General features: G+C 35.6%; 1 protein-coding gene across 1 annotated transcript; it reads right to left on the bottom strand.

Moving 5' to 3' along the window:
* Positions 1-1,940: 1,940 nt before the first annotated feature.
* LOC149020043 (Rubisco methyltransferase family protein) lies at positions 1,941-11,199 on the bottom strand. The gene is made up of 13 exons (XM_089148064.1): positions 10,657-11,199; positions 10,468-10,543; positions 9,494-9,699; positions 8,995-9,081; positions 8,759-8,851; positions 7,183-7,337; positions 6,953-7,037; positions 6,769-6,855; positions 6,557-6,676; positions 5,360-5,461; positions 5,102-5,272; positions 4,864-5,023; positions 1,941-2,443 (listed from the first exon to the last, which is right to left on the bottom strand). The coding sequence occupies exons 1-11, from the start codon at positions 11,023-11,025 to the stop codon at positions 5,105-5,107; spliced, it is 1,548 nt and encodes a 515-aa protein (XP_089004190.1). The 5' UTR covers positions 11,026-11,199; the 3' UTR covers positions 1,941-2,443; positions 4,864-5,023; positions 5,102-5,104.
* Positions 11,200-11,618: the final 419 nt, after the last annotated feature.

Here is an 11,618-nt window from a genome sequence, read left to right as displayed (position 1 = left end):
GTTGCTATGTGTAAAATACTGATCCAAGGACTAAGATCGTTAAATAAAAGATTTGGTAAGACTACCCCCTCTTAGTGGACAAATGCACTTACACCCCCTTGATTGGATAATATCCTTACCTCCCCTGTTACCTAGCAAACATATCAAACACCCCCCCGTGTTAAATTAAACTTTTACCGTTAAATATTTTTCTAAAACCCCAAAATATCCTCAGTTAAAAATATTTTTTTTATTTTAAACCTTAAATTATCGTAATCATCCTAGTTAAAATATTAAATTACTTTTAATTAAAATAATTGTTAAAAATCAAAACACCATAATTAAAATTCAAATTATCTTTAATTATTAAAAGCCCAACATACCTTTTTTTTTTTTAAATATTATCAAACAATTAAAAAAAACCCTAGTATGTGTTTAATTTTATGAATATACCCTTTTTTTTAATTGCATTTTTATTTTACTTGATTCTAATACGTATTTTTTTAATTGTTTCATAATTTTTTTTTAAAAAATGGGTATGTTGGGATTTTAATAATTAAAGATAATTTAGGTTTTAACTATGGTGTTTTGATTTTTAATAATTATTTTAATTATGGGTAATTTAGTAGTTTAACTTTATAGCCAAAGGTATTTTGGGGTTTAGAAAAATATTTAACGGTAAAAGTTAAATTTAACCGAAAAAATTAGCAGAGGGGAGGTGTTTGATATATTTGCTAGGTAAGAGGGGAGGTAAGTGATATTATCCAACTAAGATGGGGTGTAAGTGCTATTTGTCCAGCTAAGAGGGGAGGTAAGTGATATTTACCCTAAAAGATTTGATAAGGTAAAATACTAATTGATTGTTATAAGAAAAAAAAATCTATTACTTAAAAAATTCAAACTCCCATGTCTTTGCAGATGAAAAAGAAAATACTCTTTATTAGGTCGATTTATTTGGTTGAAATTTTCAGATCTCATTTCTTCAACGATAAGTTAACTCTTCAATTTCTTCAGGCATTTTTCCAAAACTTCACAGCAAACATCTCTTCCATTTGCTCTTAAAATGGTAAAAGTATTACACTAGGTTTTTTCTTTTGGAACACAGATTCGTGGGTTACAGAAAATTGGAAGAGATGGAATATGGGAAGGGAACAGAGAGACGGAAGGATAGTAACTAGGGCCGATCTCTTGGAGGATGTCAAGATCCATTGCAATCTCCTCTCCTCTCTGCAAATCCTTGAAGAAAGAGGTGTCCACCAATGAAGACGACCGGGTTCATCACTTTTGCAGTACCAGGAAGATGAAGACGAAGAAAGAATGGAGATGGCAATCAAATCGGGTATGAATTTAGGTACTCCAATTTTACTGTGGGATTGAGTTTCAACTCTCAAGTAGGTTATAATAAAGAATTTTACCTTAATCCTCAATATTTTACGCATAACTTTTCATCACTCCCTGTGCCCTGTACACTCCCCGAAAGATATTCTCCCCAGAGAGGAACCAAACCTGTTTCACCATGGAGGATCCCCTTGCAAGAAGTCCACAGCCACCTCCTCTTCCTGTCTCAAAGGATATGTAATATAATACACCACAACCAAATGCAATATCTAACCATATGAATCAAATCACATCTTATGTAAAATCATTTTTACCGATTTTTGTTTGGAAATTGGTGTTTGATAAATCCATTCTAAAAATATTTCAAGACTACAATTTAATCCAAATTTTGGATTAAAGCATGGATCCAAGAATAAGATGGAGGGGACTCATGAGCAGGTGAGGTGAGGGGAGTACCTTTTACACCTCATAGGACACGTATATTCTGCAAGAACCGTTATTTAGACCACTTTTTTCACTTGTTCATTCTTTGAGAACGAACTGTTTTAACAAACACCTACCACCCAACCCCGTTCTTCTGTTCTCCGAGAATAAAATAACAGCAGATGTATTCTCCAACGCCATTACCAGACGCATCCAGCCTTACACGATCTCAAATTCCCAAAACCATTCTTACTTCTCCATGAATTCCATAATGTTGGAGAGTTCATTCTTACCCCCATCAATGCAGCATCAAAATATTGCTCAAAATAAAGCTCAGGTTCAACTGAAAATAGATCTTCTAGACAATTCCATACAGTTGCAAGTGAATAAGCCACAAATGCAAGAACAAGCCATAGGATTATACAAACAAACATTCATTATCTAGAACTAGCACAAAGGAAAAAGGCCTGAGGTTTTGTTCTATACAATGGAAGGGTCCAATGCAACTGAACAAGCCACGATGCTTCAATGCCAGAAGAGGAAAAAGACCCTAGAGAGGCAAAATTGCCCTCTATATTCCTCATCAAGTTCTAGTCGGTAACCACATTTGACGAAGTGATACATGCTACCACAGCCAGCAACGAACTTGATCACCAAGTCTAATCCTTTGGATTGTGTTTTTCATAATTGTAGTTGAACCTACCTGGCATAGATAACAGCAGAAAGGCATGAGTTGACGAATCAATTGATTTTTTCACTACAGGCGTAAGTATCATACGGAAATTAGTTGCTTCAGACTAAAAACTAAAATGATTTCGAGATTGAATTCAGAATTGCAACATGGTTTGAACCCAGTAAAACCAAAAGAATTAACAGCTGAGCACATTTGCACGCACATGGAGTGCTAACTATAATAATAGAAATAAAAAGGCAAACACTTTCCTCACTTTTTTTCCTCTGGGTTGAGGATGAGTGCGGTGGAACGAGAGGGAGGAAGAAGTGAGGATTTTCATTCATCATTTAAATTGCTGGGGTAGCAGTAGGTTGCTAATTGAATTGACACCAAGAAAACTGAGTGTAAGCATCCTATGCATGAATCCTCCTACCCCACTCAAATCCAATGAGTTTCTGCTCTAAACATAACAAAAGCAAGATACCAATTTAAGAGGGACAACTGAATGAAGGATTAGGAACATCCATCTCTCTAACTTAAAAGAAGAGATACATAGTTTGTGAAAAGCTCATTCCAAATTCATTTGAGCATTACACCACTATTTTAGTTCACAGTACCATGATTTAATACACAATTTTCATTGAAGAAAGCATACAGAAATTTAGAGAAAATAAGAGCAAATCAATGAGGAACTTTAAAATAAACAAATAAACAAAATCAAAGAAGCAAGCTGAACAGAATTAAGCAACATCATATAAGAAAAAGTAACATTAAGTTAAGTGCTCATATAAGAGATAAACAATTCTTTGAATTTTGGACTAATCTCAAACCCTCGAGTGCATGTTTCATCATGAATGGTGCCTCAAAATATGTTATAGCTGCAGCAACACACATTGAATTTGGGTTAACACATCTTTCTGTTTGTATCTTAAACTACTGGGAGAGGATCATAGCTCAAAGTTGGAGGCCCAAAAATAATTTCCATTTCAAGTAAAAACAAATTAAAAATATAAAAAAAGGATCTCCTTGATGCAATCTGTGGTTTATTTATTCACACTCAATACGAGGTTTTTATATTTTGAGAGGTGAAATAAAACAGAAACTGGATTTATTTATTTATTTATTTATTTATTCAGGTTAGGAGGGGACGGGAAGAAAAGAGAAGACCCAAAAATTCTAGGATTTAAGCAGGAGTTGTTTCAAAAATAGCGACAAGAAAGAAATCTTGAATGAAGATCCTATTTAAGACAAGCAATTGCAAATATTGGAAGAAATTTTGCAAATGGAATTAAACTTGGTCTCAAAACTACAGGAAAGTCAGAGACAGACTCAATGGCACATTGAGAAGGCAACTGAACAGTCTGAAAGATCCATATAGAGTGAACAATAGACAATTAGATACACAAGATTAATACAGGGTGAACAACAGATAAATAGATGCGTTTCTCAGACCCTTACTGAGAGAAAACACCAATTCTCATGTGCAGCCTTCCAGCAATGAGTTGCCTCTATTGTAAGAAACATTTTCCGCATGTATCTTGATTTCTTTTCTTTCTGTTTCAATAGTACTGAGGCAACAGCCAACAAACACCACCTATTTCTGTTCACTTTTGTGCTTGCAAGGGTATTGAATCCATTTAGTTTGCCTGATCAATACAATCATTGATCATTTTTTCAGAGGAAAAGAAGAAAATATCAAGTCTGGATTTAAACTGGCCCGATATATCTGCTTCATCGTTCAACTAAGGTTCTCAAGTTACAATATTTTTTCCCTCAACTCCAATAGAATATCACTATTTATTGAAATTTGAAGAAATTATTGCTCAAAAGTTAATTTTTCCTTTCATAAGTCCCAATGGGATATTTATAGTTACAATCTAAGTAAATCCCACTCTAAGTAGGAAAAGAAATACAAAAAACAAGCAGATAAACTAATCTTAGACTTATTACGAAACCAATCTAACACCAAATAGGAAACCAACATAGAAAATATAATATATTAAAGTATAATTGAAATACAGAATTTAAAGGGGAATCCTAAACTAATTTGGAAACATTAGTCATACTACCAACACTGTTTACCAGTCATGTCTTGCAACTAAAAGGTGAATTGTTCTTAGTTCGCCATGAAGGGAATCAACAAGAAGTATTTATCCTCTTGAGTCATTTAGATGTGCTTTAAAAGCTTCATATACTTCCTTTTGGTTTCTTTTCCTTGTTAACATTCTTAAATCACATCAAAGAAATCTATCAATTAATGTTTTGTAAATATAAAGCAATGGGACATTGAATCCAACCACTCAATGAATATAATATAACTGTCTCCGCTACCATATTTCCAGGAAAACCAATTTATTGATCAAATATATTCCATATTACCAAAAGAGTAGAAGCATGAGACATGCTATCACAGCAATTGAATCCAACCAGAAAAATGAATATAGACAAACCTGATAAGAGCATTTCACATCTGGCTCCCTAGCTTACATTTCAGCTCACACATAATAGATACAACCAACACTTCATCCTTTCACTATCCATATTGGCTTTGCAGGGTCATATGCAAGAAAGGCTACTACTTATTTTAGTAGACCTCGTTATTGAAGATTCCTGCAATTAGTAAGAAAGTTCAAAAGAACCGTGAAGGATATGCATAAGTGACTGAGAGAGGTGATGGAGGCATTCTACCATTTACTTCAGTAGAGGAGCATAAGGAGCAGGGCATGGAGAAACTGTGTGATCAGGCAACTGATTTAGTAGTTCAATTGTAGACTGAAGACAAGAATTTAGGATTTTCTTCTCCAACCTGACAAGCTGGGTAGCAACTCGTTTCTTTGCATCTAAATTACCATCTGCCAACTGATACATCAAATTTAGAAAGTATCATAACAGTGACTCGACATAAAATACTACTCTTCAATTAGGGTAAATCAGCTTTCTACTTACTAAAACTTCATCTTCACCAATAGTAGTCGGGTAGCCAGCAAGCCGATCGTTAAAATAATTAAAAAGTTGATCCAAAACTGCTCGCTCCATACATGGACTCACCTGTTGCATTTGATAAACTTGACCATCAAAATTCTCTGGGACCATTAGCTAGAGTGAAGGTTCATTCAGTAAGATGTTCTAAACAAAACTAATGGAAGGGGAAATTAACTTCCATGCTGAGATGATCAGCAATTATTCTTACCCAAGATTTCAAAACAATCAGTCAAATACCCAATATTCATGTTTTTTGAAAGAAAAAAAAAAGAAAATATTTCAAGCCCAAAACAACCTTTTTCCAGGATAGAATTTCAATTGGCAGTAAGATTTGACAATTTATTTGCATCCTGGAAATGCGGCAACTCGAAATTAGCCGACTAGCACTCCATTCTAGTGTTTCTGCATTTGAATGTGATAAATAACATGCTAGTTTTCAGATACTATTACACAAATTTCAGTGGAAAAGCACTTCGATAAGAATGTAATCAGATTTGACAAGAAAGTTGATTGAGGTGGCACGGCCATGTTCGACGGAGGCTTTAAATGCCCTTGTACAGGGAAGCGATTTAATCCAGATTAAAAGAATTAGAAAAATGTCAGGGCAGACCTAAAATAATTAACAGAAATGGTGAGAAAGGGACATGCATAGCTTAAGTCCTGTATCTAACATAGCCTCAAATATAGCTGATTAGAAGGCAAGGATCCATGTAGCCATCCCCATTTAGTTGCGAAAAGGCTTCTTTTGTTGCTGTAATTGGATTTGCCAAGAGTAGTCAAGCTTCAGAGGAAACAACACCTAGACAGCAAATATTTGGTGGCTAATTGGTTTTCCAGACCACCTCCTTTTTGGTTGATAAGTAACAGTCTATTGATGGAGTGGGAAAAAGAAAAAGATAGAGATAGTAATGATATTCTCCAAGACAAATTGCTCAGCCTATTTTGTCCTTACTCCCATTAATATAATTGTCAGCTGATATAAGTTAAAAAACATGGGCTAGACTTGCTCATAACTACCTCTTCTGCAACCTACAATGAAGCAAATGATGAAACAAAAAGATGTTCGGCTTTTAAATGGTTTCCAGGTCATTCCTTATCCAGTATTACAAGTATATCATAGTAGACACAATCTAGAAAGGAAGTTGAACAAAATGAACTCACAGGACATATGGGACCTTGAGAAGAAAGAACTGACTCCATCTCAGATGGATCAGACACATAGCCTAGCCGCATATAAGGAAGCATATCAGACACGGTTTCTTTTTCCTTTCCTACATACACCTACAGAAGAAGAACACTTTGATGATTACAATAACAAGTCAATTAATAGAAGTTCAAATCTCATCTCAAAGAATAAACAACAGTATGCACACCTGAAAACCTTGTACTGTTAGTTTTCCATTCCTTTGAGCTACTAATCTCTTGTCCTGATATTGAGGATCCTCAGTATTCAGGGAAGCCTAGATCAATAAGCACCAGAGGAATATGAATGAGTTAAAGAGAATAGCTAAGCAGTGAAAAAGTATGCTTACTAAAAGCATGGAAACAGGGTTCTACCTCAACCACCAGACGGTCATAAGGATTATCTTCATCAACAAAACCATAGTTTAGAAGCAATCTTGAATTTGGCTGTGGACCACACCTACATGAAGTTCAAAGTTCATTATGCATCAGTGGAAGTTTGATAGAGTGCAAGGCAACCAGATTGTCAATATTAAATGCAAGTATAAATTCAGAATCATTGATTAAAGAAAGTTATTTGGTACAACACTGAACAAATACTGTACCAGACGACAATTGGTTCCCCAGCTTTATACGGACGGTCAACTACCAATTGAACACCATCTTCCACAGGTGTCAGCATTGCTTTGCAATTGCTTTTGTATGCAAGAAGAGGTGGACCTAAAGGAACTAATGCAAATCTTCTTGCCAGACTCACTTTCTGATTTGACCAAAAAATTAAACCATCAGTCCAGATTCCTTGATAGCACCCAACGCTTCTTTAGAAAGAAAAAGAAAGAAAGAGGAAGAAAGGGGGGAAGGGTAGAGGAAGATGCTTGGGTAACCTGAAAAGGGGAAACTGAAAGTACCCATGGTCAGAAGGGGTAACTTGATGTACAATTGCATAAACCTTATCCAAAAGAATCATAGCATTATAACTCCTGATTTGCACCATTTATTATAGCAGCTAAATAATAACTACAGTATAAAATGGGAAATTTTTGACCTCTCAAGAACAACCAGTAAAAGTAAGTTTAACAACAAAAGCACGAAGCCTAAATGAAATGGACAGAAAACAAATAAACATGCATTATAAAATGTCCACATATCATATCAGGACCAGTTAATAGGACCAAATAACTAGACATAAGGCCCCAATGACATCTGTGAAGATACAAACATTGGAATTCAGGAGGAAAAAAAATACTTGATGGCACATCATGCTTGACCTCCGCAAAAAACAAAAAAACACTTTTCCCATAGTATACATCATGTTTGCCAACCAATTTATCATATTTGACCACAAGCCACTCAATCTAGGGCTGAGTTCCACAAGGGAAGGACAATGCCCTTTTTTGCAGAGGTCCACAGAGGGCAAAAAAATATGGCAGTATGTCTTTTAGGGGGCAAAACAGCCAAAAGGAATGAAACATCAGAATCACAATGACTGAAATGATCAGTCTAATTGAAACAGTGACCGATATTTCGTCAAAATAGCGTTTATTTCCTTTCACATCCTTTTTCGCCTCAGACATGTCAAGACTATCAAAATATTGGTGAATATTTGAACTATGGGTGATGGCTATGTAGAAACAAAAAAAGCAAACAATGACTAGCAAGCCTAGACACTCAACTCGATGTAATTGAAGGTATTAAAGGAGACAAACAATGTCCCGGTCCTTTCCTTCCACACACAAATTGCCTTTCAATCTCCCTACACAGCCTGGTTTCATCTACCTGTGAACTCTGAGAGAAGGGACAGTCGCATCCTAGGCTTCCTTTTTCCACAGGATTACATTGCCACGTCTCTCTTCTATAATCCCATCACATAGAAAATGAAAATGAAGTTCTACCCCAGTACCCTAATCAGATCAACAAATGCATCAATCATGGTGTCCCTACCATAGAAAGAAATAAGTAGTGAGGAAGACGATTATCAAAAGTACAATGGACACATTAAACTACTTCCTAATCCCTCTCTGGTTCAATATGAAGTTACTCTAAAGACAGCAAAGAATGATGCAAAATTCAACAAAAGTACTTTATACCATGATATCATTGCTGAAATCAAATCCAACTAAATGCTAAACCATCTGTCACTGAAAATTTATCAATACTCAGAATGAAGTGATGAGGCAATACCTGCAAATGCACCACACATGACTGAACTGCAACAAAAGCTTGCTTGAAAATCTCAAATGGGAAGGCCTCGGTTGGTATGTCATATGGATATTGCTGTAAAATAATTTAAAAAATAAAATATCAAACCTCATGTACAGGGGCTGTATGAAACCATAACAAAAGATCCACCAACCAAACTGCCCAAAGACTTCATAGAATGACTTTTAGTGACATCTCAAGCTACAAGATATGCATACCTGAAATAGTGACCCCGCCATAAACCAGACTGTGTCAAGCTCACTATACTCTCTCTTGATCCCCTCAGCTCGTTCAAGGACTTCAGCCTAGATTATTATCCCATAAAGCAGATGCAGTATTAGTCATTAACTTTTAACTTTGATCCCTCTAGAGAACTAAGGCAAAGAGATCAATATAAGAAAAATTGGCAGCTAAACTATTGATCCCTCTAGAAACCAAGGCAAATACTAATTCCACCAGGCATGTCAACCCATGAAAAGAGTACTTTCAGAAAAGTTCAAATAATAATGATACAGATGAAAACAGTATGTCTGCAAAACATCCTATCATCCCTTTAAACACTGCTATGCAAACTTATCTGTTAAAATGATAGATACAAAAAATCATAACAGTAATTCATTAACTTCTGCATAAACTAAGCACCACCACCAAAATAAAAGAGAAACTGGAACAATGTACAGAGAATTTACCAGTTTGAGTCACTAGACCAGAAAATACCTTAGTGGGGCTCCCATTAAGATAATCCAATTCAGCTTCTGACCACAAAAGAGGAGATTCTACAGCTAGCTGCCCCCTCCCTCTTTGGCGGTCAAGCTCCCTTATGAATGGGTACCAGAAAGATTCCTTTCCCTGCTTCTTTTCATACATCAGATACAATGCCAAGCATGCTAGTTCAGAGAGCTTATTAGTTGTCAATAATTCCGCTGCAAAAAAGAGAAACTCGAAGAGTCAACATACATTATGACATGGATCCATATTATGCTAGCTAATCCTGAAACTCAAAAAGAACACGAAAGAATGTAACTTATTGAATAGAATACCCATAATTATTGACCTTGAGATCTTACAAGAAGGGTGTATCCAGTGCACGAGGCTCTATAGAGGGTCATAAGGTACATAGCCTTACCCCTGGCTTTTACAGAGAGCCTGATTCCGGACTCGAACTCATGACCATTTGGTCATAATGGATCAATCTGACTCTAATCTTGGAATCTTCTTAAAACGTAAAATTCAATTATATTGTATGAGTTGCACTGCGATAATTCCCAGTGTCACAACTACATGAAGAATGAAACAGAAGTATTGTAAATTCCAAAACTTTTTCAATTGACTCTTAAGTAGGCTCCATCTAGTTGCAAGAGAAATAAAGATAATGAAAGTTAAAAAAAGGAAAACTTCTATAATTATTGCCTAAACATAATCTTGTAACTCACTCTAAAATCATTTTAAATCTGGTAATTGAGTTCTAATAAATTTTACAATCAAATTCCTACATAAGATTTTGTATAGTAAGTACCCAACAATATTAGTAAGAGTTTGATGTAGTAACACAATGTACATCTTCTACCCTCTTGCTGCCATTTCTTTTCCAAATTAGTAGGGTACCAATTATTCATCAGGTGCACCGCATGACACTAATAAACAGTACGGCATCTAAGGAGATGTTCTAGATAATAATCACTACAACTTACCTACTGTCTCGTTCCCAAGAACTCTATCGAGGGTTACAACCAATGAGTTGGGAACGACAAATGCAATATCTCCTGCCTGCAATACACTTGAAATTCTCAATGGATTAACATAACCTTAAAAACAAATCCGTGAATGAAATTATACTTCAAACACTAACCACTTCGAAATGCGACTAGCTATCAAGTTACCTGAAGATCTTCACTGGCTGCAACATAGTGTATCGAACTATGCTTCCCATCATACGAGGGCTTTTCTTTGAGAACAACCTTGCAACGAGGAAGCCCTTTCTCGTGCATCCAAGATTTTAGATCTCCAATCTCTTCTTCTTTCTTGCTGGCAACTCCATAAGACTTTCCATCTTCTTTACGCGAACCAGCAACTAACGTATCGGCACTGCACGCTAAGCAATAGCTTCTGCGATAAATCGATGGAAATGTGCAGGAACGCCTAGGGTTCTTGATGTTCAAACTTGAAATCCTAGGAAGAACTAAAAGAGGATGTCGAGATGAGCGAGTGAGAGACGAACTGCAATTGCTCTGTTGATAAACAACAACCATGGCTTCTTCTATCCACTGAAAACCCTTCAAATGGGAAGAAGATGCAATGGATGAGATTACAGTTCAAGAATTCCCGCGTTAATTGGACAATTGACACGCAGAGAATTCCAGAGCTTGAAGATGTAAACCGCGGAAACGAAGGATGAGGGCAAGAGATCGCCCAATTATTTTATTGTTTATTACTATTCCGTTTTCCGTTCATTTTTTTATTTTCTTATTTATCTTCGTTGAGTGTGACTTTTTTTGTTTTTTCGTTTATATTGATATTTTTTGCCAAAATTTTAATATAAATTTATAAAGTTATATACCATACGAAATTGTTGTAATGTTTAAGTTTTCCGATGTAGTATTGCAAGGGGATTCACATCCATTCCCTTAGGTACAGTTCCTTGTTTCATTTAGGATTGTGCTATGTAGCATTAAGTAATTATAACGTTATCGATTCAAACTAAATCTGATTTTTATTTAAAGTCAACCATATTTTCCTCTCTCCTCCTCTCTCCTCTCTCTTTCTATAATTCAGAAAAATCCTTGAATCTCTTCGATTTTTTTGTGTCTCACTCTTTCTTCTATTCTCACATCTCTCTCTTCTC

Source organism: Hakea prostrata, chromosome 3, assembly GCF_041222555.1.
Source record: "Hakea prostrata isolate BN-2017 chromosome 3, UWA_Hpros_2, whole genome shotgun sequence".
Lineage (NCBI taxonomy): Eukaryota > Viridiplantae > Streptophyta > Magnoliopsida > Proteales > Proteaceae > Hakea > Hakea prostrata.
This window is presented reverse-complemented; position numbering and strand designations above follow the sequence as displayed.